The following is a 20,528-nucleotide window of genomic DNA, read 5'->3' as shown; positions in this document are numbered from 1 at the left end:
AGTCTGTACAAAGCCACCCAGGGCCCCCAAAACTGGTCATTTCCCCCGCCACAGAAACAGGCGTTCAATTGAAGCTCCGTGGCACACACCTATCGGCCATCTTTTAGGAAGGTGAGGCAGGACTATTGACACAACTTCCAGGGAAGCCTGGGCTACATGGGTAGCAGGAAGGAGGGAGCAAGTGTCATGGCGAAAGCAGACACATGGTGATGCTGACCCTCAGTGACCCTCTCATCTCCCCAGGGATTCAGAGATTCACCTGAACATTGCCAGCCTATAATTCTGACCACCTATTTATGAGCCTCAAAGGACAGGTCACTTCAGAGAGCCAGGGCCTTAGGAGATGCATGCTGGGAAATGTGTCACATAGATGGTCGGAGAGCCACTCTATGGCCACTACTGGAACACCGCTGGCTTGATGCACAACTGTGGCTGCTGCTGGGTCACAGTCGCCTACAAGGCTGAAAAGATGGTTGCCCCAGTAAATAAGCTTTGAGGGTCTCGAGGGTCACAGCCCCTCATTGCAGGGTGACCAAATAAGACCTCTTGGGAGGTGGTAGAGGATTATGGCCCCCCTTACTCCTTGGAGGCGGCGCAGCCATAAAGGGGACTTCCAGGTTGAGGGGAGCTGGTCTGCTGCTTCAGGTACCCCATGAGAGCCCCTACCTTGGCTCCACAAGGTAACAAATATTTGGAAATGACCCATAGAGTCAAATTTGGGTTGCAATCAGGGCATGGCTGAAAAATCTTCTGGAAAAGTATGCAACCCTCTTCTGGAACTGCCAGTCTGCAGTCGTGCCTGTGAAATTCTGCCTCCCTTGGCCAGACAGGAAGTCCCTTCCAACCCTCACAGAAGGGCCCCTCTTCTAGTGTCTCCTTTGGGGTTTGGTTTTGGTTTGGAGGTGTGTATTTAGGCAGGGTCTCATGTAGGCCCAGTTGTCCTTGAATTCCTTCTATTCCTCCTGAGGTCTGCGATGGCGGGTGTACTCCAATACTCCGGAATACTCTCTGGCTCCGATGTATGTCCTGAATGGTACCCACCATCTTTCCTCAAACCCTATGCTAACTCCAGGTCATGCTTCATGTCACTTTTGCTCAGAGCTGGGCCAGGCCCTCTCTGAATGCCTGTTGCTCGCTGAAACACTCCTTTATTGCCCCGTTCACAGAGAGCTCGCTGTCCCTGATGGCAGGTGTTCTCTCCCACCAGGACGCTCCTGATGAGAGGACAAGAGCTGTGAGGCGCCCTTTCCTTGCCTGGTCATGCTTGGTTTCCTGCCCACCGCTCTGCCGCTCTACAGACACTATTCACAGCCTTTCAATAGCTCCCATAACCCTTTCGTGAATCAAGGGGATACAAAAGTCACCACGGAGAACCCTGACCTCAAACCTTGGCCTTTGTTTTCGCCTTCAGTCCACAACCGAACCTTGCAGTCTTAGTTCCCCTACCAGGAGACCAAACCAACCGCTATGGACAGCCACTGTTCAGAGTCCCAAGCCCACACGCACCACTTGGTAACTAACTGGCCAGCGAAGGCCAAGAATTTGAGTTGAGTTCCAAAAGTTTCTCTTGCTTCCAGGGGCATTGTGCAACAGCTTCCCCTCACAAGGCCAAGATAAATCCCTCTTCTTTCGGGGAAAATGAAACTGAAAGGCTGCATGCAGTTCCTCCAATTCAAGTAGCAACCCCGCTGCTCTAGGATAGCCTTGGACTCCGGAGGTTGCTATTTGCTAAAAGCAGTGGGGGCAGGGTTATGCTAATGAGGGCGTGGTCTGGAAAGGGTTTCCTAGCCTTCTGAACCTCTAGGATTGACGCACCACATGGCACCCTCTTTCTACCATTATCTGTCCGTGCCCATGGACGAGAATAGGGAGAAGCAAGGATGGGGCAGCTGCCGGCGACGGTGGCTGGTGGCCGGGATCTTGGCGGTCCTGATCGGGGCTGTCTTAGTCACCCTGACTATCTACTTTGCGGTCACAGCGAACAGCGAGGCCAGCAAGGACCAGCTGCGGGCACAGGATGAGTGCCGCAACACCACGCACCTGTTGCAGCGCCAGCTCACCCGCGCCCAGGAAAGCCTGCTGCAGGCCGAGACTCAGACAAACTTCTGCAACCGGACCGTGGTAAGGCTGGAAACTGTCCCCTCCAATGCCCCAAGTGACTCAGGGCCAAGCAAGTCCCCCACCACCCTGAAGGCCAGCCCACGAAGGATGGTGAAATCCCGGGAGACCTTAGAACTCTCTACAGCTCTGCAATCCCGGGTTCAGTATCTTCCTTCCAGGATTTGATGGGTCTCCAAGTTTTGTGGAGGGTGCTTGAGTTGGAGACTTGTCGGACCAGCATTTGACTTCAGCTCTGATTGAATTTTTTTTATTTTTTGAAACAGGGTCTCCTAAGTCGTTTGGGCTGTCCAGAAAGTCACTCTGTAGACCAGGCTGGCCTAAAATGCTGCCTTTTGAGTGCTGGGATGAAAGGCTTGCGCCACCACACCTAGCAAATTAATGAAACTTTTATATGTCTCTGAGATACCTTGTCTGGGAAGGCTCGTTCTGCTGTGTGTTTGAGCAGGAGAATATCTGGAACTTTCTACTAGGGGTTAGCTATGAAGAGTTTTCAAACTCCCATGTGGGAGTTAAAACTGACAATTTGGAGATTACGGGTTGGTAGGACTGGGTGGATACTGAGAGCGTTAGAGGGGGACCTGAAAGCAGCGTTGCTTGAGGAGAAGGTCTCAGATGACTCGGCCTGGGCGTTTTCTAGGGGCCAGGACAATAGCCAACCCACGTTTCTGATGCTTTTCTGACTCAGGTGACCCTTCAGGATTCCCTGGAGAAGAAGGTGTCTCAGGCCCTGGAACAGCAGGCCCGAATCAGGGAGCTTGAGAGTGAGAAGGGGTGGGGTGGGGTGGGGGATTGGAGAGGGTAGGGGAAGGGGTGGGGTAGAGGAGTGGAGGGGATAGAAAGGGTGGAGAGGGTAGGGGTGGGAGTGTGGAAGGAGCCAGGAGAAGGGGGAGGGAGGGAGGGAGGAACCAGGGAAAGGGGTCGGGTGGAGCTGGGAGGGAATAGGTCTGGCCTCCATGTCGGACTTGGAGAGAGTTGCTGACTCACATGGAGGGGGTGTCAGGGCAGTTTGGTTTCTTCCTAGAGACAAACAATGCCAGGGATGAAGGAATAAAGATTCAGAAGTGGAAGTGGTTTCTGTCAGCAGAGGGCAGTGGGTGGGCAGGAAGAACCTTGTCAGGAGGGTGGAGGCTACAGAGCTGGTGAGTCCCCAAGTGATCTCTAACCTGGTTCTTCTACAGCCCTGTAGAAGGGCCTTCGGCTGGCCTTCCTTTGATGCCTCTCTCCTCATCACCCCACCCCCTCTGCCTGACCACACTGCTGCAGTGGCCTTGGTGGTTAGACATATCCCAGGTGCTCAGCCCTGTCTCCCCCGGCTGAATGCTCACGTGGTGGCAGTATGCTGACCAGCCCTCTGCTTGTGTCATCACAGATGAGGTCATGAAGCTGAACCAGGAGCTGGAGACTCTGAGGTTAGAGACAGCCCTTCTTGCCCCCACCACCCACTTCCGTCCACACTACAGTTCCTTCAAGGCCTGGGACCCACTTGGCTCACACAATGCACAGCTCAGGTCCGAGGCCCAATCAGGAAAGCTTACAACTCCAGCAGGAGATGTTGAGGACCTGAGTCTGAACACCCAGCACAGAGTTGCAAATTGACTGGAATTATATGAATGGAGCTCCAGTTCTGAGGGACAGACAGAAATACCTGGGGCTCACTGGCCAGCCTGGTTAGCCCAAACAGTGAGCTTCATGTTCAGGGAAGACGCTGAACATCTCTGGCCTACACTTGCACCTACACAAGTGAACACACCAGCGTGTACACACATGTGAACATACCAACATGTATACATATGTGAACAAACACTTGTACACGTCAACTTGTACACACAACACCCCTACACAATGCACAAAGAAAGCCCATAATGTGTCTGATTAAAGAGTCTCAGAGGACTAGGCAGTGGTGGCGCACACCTTCAATCCCAGCACTTGGGAGGCAGAGACAGGCAAATCTCTGTGAGTTCTAGGCCAGCCTGGTCTACAGAGTGAGTTCCAGAACAGGCAGAGCTGTCAGAGACAGACAGAGAAACCCTGTTTGGAAAAACAACAGCAACAGCAACAGAAAGAATATAAACATGAGGACTGGAGAGACGGCTCAGTGGTTAAGAGCACTGGCTGCTCTTCCAGAGGTCCTGAGTTCAATTCCCAGCCACCACATGGTGGCTCACAACCATCTGTAATGGGATCTGATGCCCTCTTCTGGTGTGCTTGAAGAGAAAAATGGTGTACTCATATACATAAAATAAATAAATAAATCTTTAAAAAAAAGAAAAAAGAATACAAACATGAGCAGGCAGTTGAGGTCACTCAGCAGCCAGAACACTTTCAGAACAAACCTGACGCTGGAGTTTGATCCTCAGAACCACATACAGGCCTGTGACTCCATCCGCATGCCTCGCTGTGAGTACTCGTGTGCACATGCACACACACAAAGTAAAATAAAATTTAAAAAGAATAAAAATCGCCAGGCGGTAGTGGCGCACGCCTTTAATCCCAGCACTTGGGAGGCAGAGGCAGGCGGATTTCTGAGTTCGAGGCCAGCCTGGTCTACAGAGTGAGTTCCAGGACAGCCAGGACTACACAGAGAAACCCTGTCTCGAAAAACCAAAATAAATAAATAAATAAATAAATAAATAAAATCAAAAGAAAACATGAATTTCAAAGACCTATCATAGGGCTAGGGACCTGGTAGCACGCCTGCCTAGAATCCTCAGAGAGCCTCCTCTTAGCCCAGGAACATATAAAAAGGGGGTAAATCAGCGGACTCAGAGGACCTCTGCCTGAGTCATTCCCTCTCCACCCAGGATCCAAAAGGAGAGGATCCAAAAGGAGACGTGTAGCACAGTGCAGGTGAACTCTGGCGGCTCCATGATGGTCTCCAGCCTACTGGTGCTCACAGTGGCACTGTTCCTGCTCTTTTGAGGACTCAGTAATTGGCAGGTGAGGGACCCAGTCCAGGGGAGCTTGTTAGGACCCCAGACCCACAGGGAGCAGGGTTGGGATGGGGTGGAGAGGCTGTGCATATGGAATATACTTGGGCCCAGAGTGGCCCAGCTCAGGGAGGAGGCGTGGTCTGAGGTGGGCGGGCTGGGTGGTAGTTAACCTTTGAACGTTCCGTTCCGCTTTTCCTAGGTCGCAGCTGTTTGAGGTCACCGTGGGTCATAGTGGCTCTGGAGAGGTCCTGACAGCCCTGAGGATGTGGAAACCACTAGGTGGAGCCCAGACTCCATCTTCCTCAGCTGAGCCTTGGGGCTGGGGTGTGGGGAGGGAGTTCTGCCTTATTGCTTTCACGGTTATTGGGGAAGGGTCACTTAGTTCTAATGTCTTTGAGCCCCAAACAAATAAAGTAATTTGGAAAGGAGGAGCTTGCTTCTAAGTTGCTAGTGTCATTGGGTCCCCACCTTCCCTGCCCTGATTCCCCACTGTCAGGAGCCACCCTATAAGTTGAGGTGGATGCACTACTGATAATCACGTCTGTCCACCCATCCTTTCTGCTGGAATCACCATAAAGGTCTGCAGCAGAGGGCGGAAGGCAGAGAGTGGCGGCTGGCTCTCAGATCTGACTGGCACTCTAAGGAGAAAGCAGCCTGAGACCAGAATGCCTCTGCTGTTCCTCTGCCTCCTGCAGCAAGTCTAGGCTGGGGTTTTTATTCGTTGGGGGTTCCCCAGGGGAAAGACACAGAGAGAGAGAGAGAGAGAGAGAGAGAGAGAGAGAGAGAGAGAGAGAGAGAGAGAGAGAGAGAACAGATAGAGTGGGGAGGCTCACAGGCTGTGGTCTGTTGAAGCCTCATCCCTAGCTTAAAATCACGCCTAGCTTGGCTGTAACCCTTGTTCCGTGCCAGCCACCCATTTCATATTGCTAAACACAAACAAAGAAAACCTAGCTTGATTGGCAACATAGAAAAATAGTTTGGCTCAGAGCAAGGTCAAGTTGACCACATACTGAGGCTTATTCTTCTTGTTCTTGGAAATTCCCTAACATGGCCTTCGCTCAGGCAGCTTAAACTATTTATTATGTCTAAACTACTAAAAAGCAACTTTGGTAACAGACTGACCGCCCTGAAGCCCTGCCCAGGCGCTTCATAACACTCATGATGCTCTTTTCTGTAGATAAACTGATCCCCCAAAACACTAGTGTTGTAGCTTACAAATCTGAGCTATGGCCCTGGTCCACCAGTCTTGGTTCAATAACCCAGCCCTGTTTAACTGAGATGGCTATAACAGTGGAGGTTCCCAGACCCCAAAAGGTCCAGATAATCCAACAATGGTTGTCACCACCAGAAGACCTTTTCTCATTTGTCTGAGAATCTTTCTGCTTATACACACAGACAAAGCTTCAGTAAGCCACGTACCTACTTCATTCCTGGAACACCACAATTGATTAGTCAGTACCTACGATTCATAGGAGTCATCCACTGGGGAACTCACTTTGTCTGTGCTGCCCATGACAATACTGTGGTCACCTTGCCTCTGGCCATTCAGAGCTGCCACCGGCCCCTGCTATTTCAGGAGCCAACTAAACCCTTTCATTTAATTCATCTAATTGTGTTGCATATAGTTTTATGCTACCTGCCTTTGCTCCTGGAAGTGACCTTACCCCCAGCCCCCTCCCAGTTTCTCTTGAATCCTTGGATAAAACACAGACACAGCTGTTCATTTTCAATTTGCCATAGGATACAATTGCTGGGTGCTACTGTCTCCTGCCTGGAAACCCTCATCAGTACTTTTTTTTTTTTTTTTTTTTGGTTTTTCGAGACAGGGTTTCTCTGTGTAGCCCTGGCTGTCCTGGAACTCACTCTGTAGACCAGGCTGGCCTCGAACTCAGAGATCCACCTGCCTCTGCCTCCCAAGTGCTGGGATTAAAGGCGTGCGCCACCACTGCCCGGCATCAGTACTCTTAACTCTGTACTTTTCACCTGCCCTAAACTGCAGTGGCTAGTCCCACGTAGCCCCTGCCAAACATCCCTGACCACCTACCTGCCTGTAGTTGTGGCCACAGGCCACATTTCCTGTCTGAGACCTCACGTGGTTGCCTGGTTCTCCTCTCTCCTAAGCATGGCAAACCCTGTTCTCCTTTGTATTTCCCTGCCTGCCTCTAGGGACTCGGAAGTTCTGCCTGTCCCTTCTACCCAGCAATTGGTCCATCGCTTTCTTTACTGACAGATCAAGAACTAATTGGGGAACAGGACCTTAGCATCAGAACCACCCCTACACAATTGAGCATCAGAGTCTTGAATCCTTAAGGCCTGGCACAAGGAAAAGAGCAACAAAACTCTTCAGTGTGCTGGTCTGTGCTCACCATTTTTCATCTCATGGGATTCACACAGGTCATGTCTTCTGGGCCTTCCCATTGTGGAAGATTAGGTTCTACACAGTGTACCCACTCTAGCGTTGCAATTTCCCTGAGCCTTAAAATTCCTTCATAAATGTGTGGTGGCACACACATTTAATCTCAGTATTGAGGTGGCAGAGGCAGGAGGATCTCTGAGTTCAAGGCTAGCCTGGTCTACAGAGTGAGTTCCAGGACAGCCCGGGCTACACAGAGAATTTGTCTAAAACAAAACAAAACAAAACAAAACAAAGTTATCCTCAAGCTTTTTTTTTTTTTTAATCCCTTCCTCTGCACTAACCTCGGGTATACCTAGCATCTCCATATAGGCATCCTTGACAAATGCTTCAGCCAACTATTCAACAGACTTTTGACCCTTTTAGGAGGGGGGAGGGTTTCGAACAGGGTTTCTCTGTGATAGTCCTGGCTGTCCTAGACTTGCTTTGCAGACCAGACTGGTATTGAACTCACAGAGCTCTGCCTACTTCTGCCTCCAAGTGCTGGGATTAAAAGCATGAACCATCAGCACCCAGCTGTCAGAAGTTTATATGGAGTCACCAAATCTATGCCCTCTCATAATTCAGCTTGTAAAGTAGTTTACACCATGAGCTTTTGGTCCTCCCTCATCCCAGAAGCTTCAGTAAGTCTAAGTGTTGAAAGTTAGAAAACCTATTCCAGGGGCTTAAAAAAAAATCCATATATTTCTGTTGTTCTAGAAGCACTTCTGGTACCCAAACCAAAATCTGTGTTCCCTAGAGGAACAGAACTGATAGAATAAGTGTGCGCACACACACAAACACACACATACACACACAGAGAGAGACAAACACACACACATGCACACACACACACACACACACACAGAGAGAGAGAGAGAGAGAGAGAGAGAGAGAGAGAGAGAGAGAGAGAGACGAACACACACACATGCACACACACATATTTATATGTTGTTGTAGGATATTTGATCACACTGTGAACCCCAAGATTGTGTTATTTACTGCAATTTACTGAAAATACCTGTGCTGTGGCTCAGCCCTTAGTTCACACCTTTTATCCCAAACAATGAAGGTAAAGTTAGCATCCATGTTTGAAAGTGATGTCTAATGGAGTGGCAGATGAAGTGATGAATCAGAGAAAGATTTGACAGAATGGGATCTGCCCAACTCTCAGGAGAATGGAGATAAGAGGCTGCTTAAGAGCAATCAGTGCAGAGAGAAGGCAGCTTTACAGGGAGAGTTGTACAGAGACAAGGTCCAGAGAGAGAACAAACTAGACACAGGTAAAGCCAGATCAAGCCAAAGAAAGAAAAGGAGCCTGAAGATTAGAACAGATTGCAAAAGTTAGTATGAACCCAACCAGAGCAATTCAGTCAGAGGCCAAGAAAGAGGTCAGTTCAGATCAGTTAGCGTGGAGAGAGTTTGATCCAGACAGGCAAGCTGACCAGCCAGCCAGTGTTCAGAAAGAGCTAGAAGGATGACTTTGTCAGCAGAGGCTGAGAGACTCAGAGGAATGGAGCACAGCGATAAGGCAGTGAGTGTCCCTTCTTCCAGAGCCTGTATCTAAGCCACCAGCAGAGGGCATGGTCCTTCCCACATCAAAGATCCCCATTAGAAGTGGGTTTTCTCATTTCAAATGATTTAATTAAGAAAAATCCCATGCAGGCGTGAACAATCATTTGGATTTTAATCAATTCCAGATGTAGTCAAGGTGGTACCCGAGAACAGACATTGCCTGATTTAACCAGTTTGCACCTAGTTAAATCTTCCTGAGGTCTTTCTCCCACTCTCGGCTCCAGGCCTCCCCTCAATCCATGCCTACCTTCGATCCTGAAAGGACAACGTAAACCCCATTTGTCTCCATTTAAGGACCAGGCCTGATTTCAAGAAAGGCTGAGAGACATCAGATTCAAGAATAAGTCCCAGAAACCAAGTCGTAAGACACCAGCTCTAAGAACAGACCATGAAACCCAGAACAAGATCATAAAACCCTCTCCCAAAGAACAACCTGGAGGTGACCACAAAAATGAAGAAAACTCTTATCTCAGAAGGACCATCTGCACTGGGCAGCCCTATCATTTTATGGCTAAACATTCCTGACACAGGACTACAGACCACTGACCACCTGTGACCCCCAGCACCCACCAATGAAAGTGTAGACTTCCTAGTCCCTCTAGAGAGTTCCCCCAGTTTCCTATAAGAAGGCCTGAGTGCCTTTATCTAGGGTCGCCATTTTAGAGATTTTTTTTGGTTTTTTTTTTTGTTTTTTTTTTTGTTTGTTTGTTTGTTTGTTTTTTCGAGACAGGGTTTTTCTGTGTAGTCCTGGCTATCCTGGAACTCACTCTGTAGACCAGGCTAGCCTCGAACTCAGAAATCCGCCTGCCTCTGCCTCCTGAGTGCTGGGATTAAAGGCTTGCGCCACCACCGCCGGGCGTCATTTTAGAGAATTGTTGACCACCCCCACCCCCCCATGCTGATTGTTTCTGCAGAATAAACTCTGGTTTCACATACAATCAGAGTCTGGGGTCGTCTTCCTTCAGCGGATTCGGAGCCTTACAATGGATATCTCTCCATGTTCAGCCCTTCCACATTGCATAAAACCCACGCCTGGACCTCTCATAACCCTGCGTGCATGTGCATTCCTGTTAGCTTCCTTCCTCTCCATCCTCCCAGGAGCCAGCTATTGTCCTTGCCATTTCCTGTCTGTGGTGCTGAACTTCACGATCCCATGTTCCCTCCACTCCACGGTGCCCATTGGAGACAGTGCTTTATGAGGGACCTCAAACGCCCCTCACAGGCACCCTTAGATCTTTCTGTGCCCCGAATCTTGTGCACAACTGCTGAGCAAGCTCTTCCCAGCCTCGCACACGCTGTGCAGGCTCTTTTAGATTCCTGGCTCCAGCTCTCTCAGGGTCTGAGGCTCAGTCCTGTTTTGTATGTGTGTGTTCCGGGGAATGTCCCCAAGGTCTAACCAGTAGGGGAGGCCATGGCCCTCCCCTGCTTCAGACCATTCACCCATTGCTCTGTAAGTTAACCTAATAAACTTGTAGGTCTCTTGTGGTGAACTTTGGAATGGTACAAGTAGGGGATCAGGCCTTGTGGAGTGAGTGACAGTTCAGGTGGGGGCCGGGTGTCCTCGCTTGCAGATGTTTGGCAGATTTCCCATTTTCTAAGTAACACAACTTCACAGCCTGCTCCTCCCTCCCTAGGTGTTATCTGGGAAAATTTCCTTTCACAGGACTTACCGACTGAAGATAGGGGAGGGTGGGACTTTTTTTTTTTTTTTTTTCTTTATTTGGGTCACTCTGTCTCCTTCATACTGGGGACCCTGAAGACAGAGGAACTGGACTAGGAAGCCAACTGCACAGGGGTTGATCTCTCTCTCTCTCTCTCTCTCTCTCTCTCTCTCTCTCACACACACACACACACACACACACACACACACACACACACACTGATCTGAGAAAGCACTGTGCCTCAGCTGACCACGGCCAGGCTGAGAGGCCGCCCCTGGCTCTTGGGCGTTGAGCAAACTGACTTCTGCTGTCCTGGGTTCTTGGGAAATCCCCATGGGTCGCTCCCCTCCCCTCCCCACAATCTCTACACTGAAGGACACTGAAGCGGCTGATGATGGCCGCTTGCTAACCTCTGCCCTATTCTGGAGAAAAACCTCATTTTTCTCCACTTTTACCCTGGGCCTGAACCTCAAAGTTGTGCCCACTTGGTGGTTGAAGGCTGGAGGTGGGGACTCTGGCTCGCCGCACAGCCTCTCTGGCCCTGATTTCTCATTTTTTTTTCTTCTCGCCTTCCCTTTCCTTCCTTCAAGTTTTTTTTGCCCCCCCCCTTCTTTATCTTCCCCTCCTCTCTTTGAATCCCACCTTTTTTGTCGTTGTTGTGAGGGCAAGGCTGTGACTCTCTTACTGATGAATCACCAAAGGAAGCAGCCAGGGCTGTGGAGGGACGGCCCTGGCGGTCCTGTAGAGGTGAGAGCGCGGTCACAGTCACGGAGCTACAGATTCCACCCCTGGGGATTCAGTCAAGTCAAGCCCCCACCCCCTCACCCCACCGCCCACCCCTCCCACACCCCCACACCCCCAACACCGCCCACCCCCACTCTAAACCAGCCTGGCGACGCCCAGACGCCCGTGACCAGGACCATTCTCCCTGTGTTTTTTCAAACATTGGCTCCTTCTGACGCGAGGGAATCCCAAAAGAGCAGGTGGCCCAGGAAGCGATGCCCACTTCAGCCGCGGGGTCTGAGGTCTAACCCCCGTTCATGAAGGCTGCCTGTCCTATCGTGATTTGAGTTAGATCTGGAACAATCTCCCAGCCTAATCCCATATTTCTATGTAACTTAATACTTTTTATTTTGTTTTTTGTTTTTGCTTTTTTTTCAGACTAGGCTAGCCTTCCACTCACAAAGATGCTCCTGCCTCGAGTGCCGGGATGAGAGCCGGGATGAGTGCCGGGATGAGAGCCGGGATGAGTGCTGGCATCAGAGGCATCTTTGAGTGTATTGACTGTAAACACATTCTATTTATATTCTAAACACCTTCAGCAGCTAGTTTCCTGTAGCCCAGGCTGGCCTCTAACTGCATCCTTCCCCACTTCCCACAGGTGTGTGCGACCACATACAACTTCCATTTCATTAACTGAATGAGGGCACACAGCAAGTCGTCCTATACTGTGTGCTGGGCCTGTGCAGCCGCAGAGTACGGGAGGAAACATGTGAGGCTTTGCTTTTTAGGGGCTCAGTTGGAATGTGGGGGCAGCCAGGGAGGAAGACTCCAGTAAAATGAAGGTGGGCTCCCAGTGTCCCAGGACCCTCAAGTCGGAAAGAGAGATAAGTTGTACTCGGAGCCAGAGAGGACCCCTCTCCCCACATTCCCTTTGGGCACACACAAAATGAGTTAAATGCAATTTTAAAAACCCAACTTGGGTTGGAGAGGTGGCTCAATGGTTAAGAGCACCGACTGCTTTTCCAGTGGTCCTGAGTTCAATTCCCAACAACCACATGGTGGCTCACAACCATCTGTAGTGGGATCTGATGTCCTCTTCTGGTGTGTCTGAAGAGAACAATGGTGTACTCATACACATAAAATAAATAAATATTTAAAAACCCAACTTAAAAAAAAAAAACTTGTATCCCACTTGCATGGAATGAATGCCCATTAAAGACCAAGAACAGCCAGCGTAGAGACCTTGCTGGACTCGTATCTACCCTCCCAGCTCCCAGTCTCAGTTTCCTCATCAACAGAATGGGCTCACCTGCCACCCCTATCTTCCTAACTCGATTTGGATTTTGGAGTTCTTCCCTAGGGGCTTCTGACTCTCTCTCTCACCAGTCACTGAGGTCAGGGGAACCTGGAGTTCGGAGGGGTCTGTTGAAAAGCGCCCCAGTTCATTCCTAGAGCGCTCACATCTGACTGACTGAAGATCGAGATTCCTGCGCACCCCTCCCCATCCCTCAAGAAGCCGCCGCCGGACGGGGCGGAACCTTGGGTGTCCCTGGAACCCCAAGGTGCCAATTAAGTGCTAGTGGCCCTTCTGTGGTCAGAGGTACGGCGGGATGGCAGAGCCAGGCCCGGAGCCGGGGCGCGCATGGCGATTGTTGGCCCTGTGCGGGGCTGCGGTGTTTCTGGCTGCGGCCGCGGCTGGAGGGGCGCTGGTGGCCTGGAATCTGGCAGCCTCGACGGCCCGGGGGCCCCGTTGTCCAGAACCTGAGCAGATGAACGCCACAGCGCGGCCCCCAGACTCTGGACCCGAGGTCGAAGAACTGCGGCGGCGGCTGGCGGAGGCTGTGCAAGCTCAAGAGAACCTGGTCTGGCGGCTGCAGCACGCAGAGGGGGACAGGAGGGAGTTGGAGGCTGCGCTCAAGGCCTGCAAAGACAGCCAGGTAGGGGCAGGAAAAAGCCAGAAGTTCCACACAGAGAGCCTGCTTGTCCATCTCTAGGGCTTCAGCGTCCCCAGCTCTCTAACGGCTGGAGAGGAAGTACAGGACCACCTCAGTTTCTCCTATCTTCTATAATGTCGGTTCTTCTTGGAGTCTAACTTCTGATCCACAATGCCACGTATCCCTGCTATTGAACACAAGGAAAAGCCCTTGAGCTTTGTGAAATCCTGTGCGGGATTTCTCTGTGCTGCCTTACCCCCACGCCAGGTTCCATCAGTCCTATTTTGAGAGAGAGAGAGACGATGTCACCTGTAATTAGGAGACTAAAGTTGGCCTCTTGGGGTGGTACCAGCGGGACCTCCCTTTTCCTGGATCACCCACTCAGACTCTTAACTCTCTTGATCCCACAGCCTCACAACACGGAGTGCTCAAAACCTAGTCATTTGCAGCATGGTGTCCCACTGCTGTCCTTGTAGCACAAAGGAAGTAGAGGCAGCAGGATCCTCGGCAGCACAGAGAGGCGGAGGCCAGCCTGGGCTGCAGAAGGTCCTATCACAGAATGAAACGAGTCAAAACGTAGCGATTTACAATTATGAAACGATGGCTGTGTCCCTTTCTGTGTCTGACTCAGCTCAGTTGGTACATCTAATTTCTTTGGTGGGCACTGTTCTGTGAGGGAAACACAAGACTTAAAGAACATTGTATCCTAGAGCCACGCCCCCAGCCCCTCACTGGGAGATTCCAGGGAGAGGCTCCACCCCCGAGCCACGACCCCAACCCTCTTTTTACTTTTTTACTTCAATTTTGAGATGGGATCTGACTAAGGTGTCCAGTATGACCTAGAACTCAGGCTGTGGACATGCCTGGCTGGAAATCCTGATCCTTCTGCCTCCACTTCCCAAGTGCTGGGATGACTGGAGTATCCTGTCACGTCCAGATGACGTCTGTATTTTGAATCTCAAAATGTCCAGGCAATGGTGCCGGGCGGTGGTGGTGCACGCATTTAATCCCAGCACTTGGGAGGCAGAGGCAGGCGGATTTCTGAGTTCGAGGCCAGCCTGGTCTACAGAGTGATTTCCAGGACAGCCAGGGCTACACAGAGAAACCCTGTCTCGAAAAAACCAAAAAGAAGAAGAAGAAAAAAAAAAATGTTCGGGCAAGCTGAGGCAGAAGAACCACAGCTCTGAGGACAGCTTGAGGTACAAAACATCAGGGCTGTAAACCCAATACACAATACAGGAACATCAGAATAGCCTCCAACTGCTCTCAGTCTGCTCAGGAGAAAGGCCTGAGGCAGCGGAGGTCACACCTGCCTACCCTAGGGTGTGCATTCTGACTGCCCTGCTTGCTGGAAATTGCTTCAGAAAGCCAGGTCTCTTTTAAAGGAGGAACCAATGTGAGCCTTGGGATATCAGACATTGTCACCAATCAAATCTGTCTGAGCTGGTGGCAAGTGTTAGATGGAGTTCCCAGAACTAAGCATTCTCTGCTCTGCAGAGTCTTAGGGTGACTCAGTGAGCTCCAACTCTGTCCCTTCCTTCCTCCTCTCTCCCTTGTCTGCAGAGTCGACTTCAGACCCAACTGAAGGCCCTGAAGATTGAGATGGACCAGGCCAAAGTCCGAGGCACGCAGATGGGGCTGGAGAACGGAATGCTGACAGGTGGGCTAGGGTGGCAGGGGATGGGTCTGAGGGAGGGAGAGGTCGCAAATGATTTTCGCAGTAAATGGGCCTGCAAACAATCTTAAAAAGACATTTATAAGAACCCAAGTACAGCTGGGCGGTGGTGGGCACACCTTTAATAATCCCAGCACTTGGGAGGCAGAAGCAGGCAGATTTCTGAGTTCGAGGCCAGCCTGGTCTACAGAGTGAGTTCCAGGACAGCCAGGGCTATACAGAGAAACCCTGTCTCGAAAAACCAAAAAAAAAAAAAAAAAAAAAAAAAAAAAAAAAAAAAAACAACCAACAACAACAAAAAACAAAACAAAAAAAAAAAACAAAAAACCAAGTACAACCTGCAAGAGCAAGAAAATAGAAATAGGCCTGCAAACGACTTGAAAATAACACACCAGGCTGTGGTTGTGGTTCAGCAGGTAGAGAGTTTGCCTAGCATGCATGGAGCCCTAGGTTCAGACCAGCATGCATAAACCAGGCCTGGTGGTGTGCACCTGTCACACCAGGATCCAGGAGGCTAACACAGGAGGATATCTGTGAGTTGAGGTCAGCCTGGGCTACATGAGACTTTGTCTCCAAAAGGCAACAATAATTCTAAAAACGATGATGATGCCAACGACGATAATGATGAAAATATAAAGTCATGTATATTTTAAGTTAAGCAGGCACATGGTACGCAGACTCAGTCACTCTCTCCCCTGCAGAAGCCTTGATGCGCTGGGAGGCGACAGCCACTGAGTCAAAGCAACAACTGGAAGAGGCGCAGAAGCGCGCGGGAGCTGCAGAGGCAGACAGCGAGGCTTGTGTCAGCCGCGAGATGGCGCTGAGGGAGCACATGTGAGTTAAAGGGCGAGACGTACAGGGCCGCTGGCCAATGACTATGTAGAATGTAGTTCTTTCGGCCAATTTGTATTTAGGGGCGTGGTTTAAGTTTGGGCTTTTCAGGAATGCCACATGGGCGGGACTTGAAGATGAAGTTAAAAGTAGCATGGGATGGTGAGGGCGTAGGTTGTCCTGGGGGTGAGGGTCCCTAGGTTGAAGGTGTCACTTGGGGAATAGATGTGGGGCTCCAGGGAGGGAGGAGCGGGGAGAAAATATAAGTTTGCAAGGAAAAGGAGTATGGAAGGAGAATGTCAGTGGTTTGGCGAAAATCTTCCAGGGGAGACACCCGGGTCTTTAGGACGTCAGAGTTTGGAAGGGAATGGGAAGCCCTGAAGGTGGAATTCCCCAGACGACACAGTGGCAAGGTATCAGGAGCTCATAGTACCCCCTTTTTGCAGTTTCGCCCTGGAAGCTGAGCTCAGCACCCTGCGGAAAGGGGCGCGCCCCCGACCCCGCTCCGGATCTAGGACCAAGCCCAGCATACGCTACCGCCCGAGGTCTGGATCCACTAAGGGCTGCAGGAGGCCCCCTCGAAATCCCCAGTAGGATGGGAGCTTTGGGCCAGGACAGTCAGAGTGCGTGAGAGGCGTGGCTCTCACAGTCCACAAGCAACTTAACACCCAAAACTTACCTAGGTGGCAGCACACAGATTCAACCGACCTCTCCAGGAGCACCCAGTGCTAGATCACCACATAGGGAAACTGAGGCTCATTTGCTCAGTCCCCGATGTCCCTGGTAATCGCGACACACATTTATCTCATAGTCAAAGCTGGGCTCACCCAGTAGGAGCACACGGAACTACAAGTGGGATTTTAACAGAGAACCAAAAATGAGGGTTACAAATTCTAAGAAGCCTTGAGAATCAGGGGCTAGAGGAAGATGCCTGGGGCCTAGAAAGCCACTTATTCTGGAGGAGATGGCATGGGACAAGAAAAGACAACACAGGAAAGGGACCTGACTGAGTCACACAGGGGGAAAAGGGCTCTCTCTGGAAACTCAAAAGAATCATTGAAAGGTAAACAATCCCCATCCCCCTCGTCTCTACTTCCCTCCTTTTTCTTTCCCTTTCAAGTGGTCTCTCTCTGACCTCACATGAGCTATACAGCCTCGGCTGCCCTTGAAGTCCCGCAGCACCGTGTCCCACTCAACAATCTCATGTTTGCTTAATTTCACAGTTTGTGAGTCTTACAACTCATGTTTAACATGTTTTGTTGTTGTTGTTGTTGTTTTGAGACATCTTCCTATGGAGCTCAGGTTGGCCTGAGGAGCACTTTGTGCCTCTGCTGACTTTAGGGACACACTTTACCAAGCTTGGCTCAGGTTCCTATTTGAAGCCATTTATACACATTTGATGTGACTAAAACAGAGTTTCTGGATATTTTCCATCAAGATTTTAAATCTACTCTTCATCTGTTTCCTTTTGTTCCACGGCACTGGAGATCACCGAGCACAGCACATCCCAGGCAGGCAACCCAGGCAGGCACAGTACCACAAACACCTCAGTCTCTGAACCATGAGTACTGAGGCTTGGGGAAGGGGGGCTGAAGAAGAGGGCCAGTGGCTAAGAGGCTAAGACAGCCTGTTGTTCTTGCAGACACCCTGGGTTGCTTTCTCAGCACTCACATCACAAACATGGGGCGCTCTGGTCTCAGGGGATCCAGCACCCTCTTCTGAGCTACTTTGGAACCAAATGCAGAGGTGTGCATATACATGCAAGAAACAAGTATATACAAATAAAGGAAACATTACATTTAAAACATTTGTTTGTTTGAGACAGTTTCTCTCTATATATAAAGCCCTCACTGTCCTGGAACTCACTCTGTAGACCAGGCTGGCCTCAAACTCACAAAGATCCACCTGCCTCTGCCTCCAGAGTGCTGGGGTTAAAGGCGTGCGCCACCAGTGATGTATTTATAAAAAGAGAAAGAGAATATGTTCTGTGGGTGTGTGCGGTGAGGTATGGGGTAAGGGGGTGTCTCAGTGGGCCCATGCGGAGGCATCCCTTCCCCCTGAGGGACCAGCCACACACAGGTATAATATAGAATAGAGTTTATTCAGGGCATGGGGAGGGGAGCCAGGAGGGTAGTAGAGGCAGAGAGAGAGAGAGAGTAGAGAAGTAGAGGCCAGCCATGACCAAGTGGAGAAAGGGAAAAGGGGGAAGGGGTGAGATCAAGAGAAGAGAGGAGGGGTAAGCAGCCCCTTTTATAGTGGGCCAGGCCTACCTGGCTGTTGCCAGGCAACTGTGGGGAGGAGCATACCTGACTGTTGCTAGGTACCCGTGGGGGTGGAGTTTAGACAGAATACTCACAACCAGGCCTGGCCAAAATACAACACAAAACAAAACCTTTCTTTTATACACCCACAAACACAAAATGGAGAGGGTCTTGTCATCTCAGGGCTGGGAAACAAGGAGGCTGAGATCTGAACCCACTTGGGCTGTCTGGTGAAACTGTCAACAAAAGTAAAACAAATCCCAAACTTTGTAACACATTATGTTGGCGCCACTGTACAGATGCACACCCTTTGGAGGTTTGGAGAGATGGCACAGAGGTAAAGAGCTCTGGCTGTTTTTGCAGAGGACCCAAGGTCAGTCCCTAACACCTACATCAGGCGGCTGGCAAGCACCTGTAACTCCAGCTTCAGGGAATACGACTTCCTCTTGTGGTCTCTGTTGCTACTGCACTCAGTTGCTCAAAGTCACACACAGATACATAAAGTAAAATATATATGTGTATATATGTATATGTGTATATGTGTACGTGTATACGTGTGTATGTGTGTATGTGTGTATGTATGTATATGTGTATATGTATATATGTATATGTATGTATGTATATATGTATGTATATGATCCCAGAAGACTGGAGTTGTAGCTCAGTGGAGAAGTGTTGGTTGGGTTTGAAGCTCTAGATACAGTATTTTTAAAAAGAATTTAAAAAAGAAAAAGAAATGATAGACATTTTTGTCTTTTGTAAATGGGACATCAGAGCGTAGGAGTTTCTAGTTGCCATTCCGCTTTCCTCCATCAGGGGTCGCCGCAGCCTGCAGAGTGGCAAGGTTGAGACAAACTCCCGAGTCCAGCCCTAAGAACTCCTTTTAAAATTGGGGCGAGAGCTCTTCAGGATGAGGTTCAAGGCCAGCCTTGCCTTCATAAGAAGTTTGAGAACTAGCTTGAGCTACTCGAGACTGCCACAAACAAATAAATAACATCCGAAACCTGTAATCTCAGTACTCTGGAGATTGCGGAAGGAGAGTTATTGTCCTGGTTTACAGCGAGACTCTGCTAGACAATCTATCAAAAAAGTTCCTGTCTGGTTGGTGGAAGCAATAGAGAGCCAAGGGTGGGGGGGAGAGGGGGGCTGAGAGGGAAGATCCGAGAAGCCACAGGCAATCAGGGTGGTTTGGAGTGAGAATGCACTGAGACTCCTGGAGCCACAGAACTAGGTCATGTGACCGGCCTGCCCTTCTTCAGGCAACACCAGGCCTGCTCTTTTCTGCCTGTTTTGAGATAGGGCCTCATGTAGCCCAGGCTGCCCTCCAATCTGCTATGTAGCAGATCCCGATCCCCCTGTCTCCACCTCCTCAGTGTCGGCCTGATAGGCCGGTACAGGGGACAGAAGCCAGGGCACACGTGCTGGAGTTCCACCAGCTAGCTACAGCACTTGAGGCATTTTGGTTTGTTGACAGTGCTGAGGATGGAACGCCTGGCAGAGCCGAGGACACACATGGTGGTCACTCCACTCTCACTGAAAAAAAAAAAATCACCTTTATTATTGTATGTGTGCAGATTCAATGGTGCTCATTCAGAGGTCGGAGGAGAACTTGCAGGAGTCAGTTCTCTTCTTCCACCACGTGGGTTCTGGGGATCGAAAGAGGGTTCTCAGACTTGGTGGCAATCGCCTTTAGCCTCTGAGCCATCTCCCCTACCCTCTGTCTCTTACCTGTGTGTCTACCACTGTCCCCAACACATACCTAAGGACAACAGCCCCTCCTGTGTACAGAAGCTGCGGTGGGGGTGGAGCAACAGAAGCCCCAGGGTGGTGACAAAAGGCATCCCTGGAGAGCCTCACCTCAGAATCCTCCCCAAGGAACCCAGAGTCCTCAGGAGCATTGGCTGCCACAAGGCCTCCAGTCTCAACCTGTTCTGCTTCACTGTCCCCTGAAAGCAGAAAACATTTTTACGGAAAACTTAGAGGTGTGTCCAACAGGCAGGAAAGCTATTCCCTCCAGCAGACTTGGTGACACACACCCACACACCTTCAATCCCAGAATGCAGTATTCAGGCAGGAGAGACTCTGTACAACAGAGGCCAGTCAGGTCTACATTAAGAGTTAGTTGCAGGCTGGGCGGTGGTGGCACACGCCTTTAATCCCAGCACTTGGGGGGCAGAGGCAGGCGGATTTCTGAGTTCGAGGCCAGCCTGGTCTACAGAGTGAGTGCCAGGACAGCCAGGGCTACACAGAGAAACCCTGTCTCAAAAAAAAAAAAAAAAAAAAAGAGTTAGTTGCAGGTTAGCCAGGGCTGTTTTGAAAAATAAAAATAAAAAAGCCATTTCTTCCTCTGTAAGCTTCCTAGTGGCACACTTTTGTCAGCCAGCATTCCAGGAGCTGAGGCAGGAGGATTCCTGTGAGTTCCAGT

The 20,528-nt window shown here is 50.3% G+C and overlaps 2 protein-coding genes across 2 annotated transcripts; both read left to right on the top strand.

Moving 5' to 3' along the window:
• The first annotated feature begins 1,785 nt into the window (after positions 1-1,785).
• Bst2 (bone marrow stromal cell antigen 2) lies at positions 1,786-5,479 on the top strand. Its single transcript, XM_034520487.2, has 5 exons — positions 1,786-2,121; positions 2,807-2,882; positions 3,491-3,530; positions 4,923-5,058; positions 5,251-5,479. The coding sequence occupies exons 1-4, from the start codon at positions 1,819-1,821 to the stop codon at positions 5,038-5,040; spliced, it is 537 nt and encodes a 178-aa protein (XP_034376378.1). The 5' UTR covers positions 1,786-1,818; the 3' UTR covers positions 5,041-5,058; positions 5,251-5,479.
• A 7,506-nt stretch (positions 5,480-12,985) lies between these two features.
• Ccdc194 (coiled-coil domain containing 194) lies at positions 12,986-17,647 on the top strand. Its single transcript, XM_034520010.2, has 4 exons — positions 12,986-13,339; positions 14,900-14,996; positions 15,713-15,845; positions 16,289-17,647. The coding sequence occupies exons 1-4, from the start codon at positions 13,013-13,015 to the stop codon at positions 16,434-16,436; spliced, it is 705 nt and encodes a 234-aa protein (XP_034375901.1). The 5' UTR covers positions 12,986-13,012; the 3' UTR covers positions 16,437-17,647.
• Positions 17,648-20,528: the final 2,881 nt, after the last annotated feature.

Source organism: Arvicanthis niloticus, chromosome 16, assembly GCF_011762505.2.
Source record: "Arvicanthis niloticus isolate mArvNil1 chromosome 16, mArvNil1.pat.X, whole genome shotgun sequence".
Classification (NCBI taxonomy): Eukaryota; Metazoa; Chordata; class Mammalia; order Rodentia; family Muridae; genus Arvicanthis; species Arvicanthis niloticus.
This window is presented reverse-complemented; position numbering and strand designations above follow the sequence as displayed.

Coding starts and splice junctions, on each gene's coding strand:
- Bst2 (XM_034520487.2), top strand. CDS start 1,819: ATGGCACCCTCTTTCTACCATTATCTGTCCGTGCCCATGGACGAGAAT. Junction 2,883..3,490: donor CCGAATCAGGGAGCTTGAGA/GTGAGAAGGGGT, acceptor GTGTCATCACAG/ATGAGGTCATGAAGCTGAAC. Junction 3,531..4,922: donor CAGGAGCTGGAGACTCTGAG/GTTAGAGACAGC, acceptor CTCTCCACCCAG/GATCCAAAAGGAGAGGATCC.
- Ccdc194 (XM_034520010.2), top strand. CDS start 13,013: ATGGCAGAGCCAGGCCCGGAGCCGGGGCGCGCATGGCGATTGTTGGCC. Junction 13,340..14,899: donor AGGCCTGCAAAGACAGCCAG/GTAGGGGCAGGA, acceptor CCTTGTCTGCAG/AGTCGACTTCAGACCCAACT. Junction 14,997..15,712: donor GGAGAACGGAATGCTGACAG/GTGGGCTAGGGT, acceptor TCTCCCCTGCAG/AAGCCTTGATGCGCTGGGAG.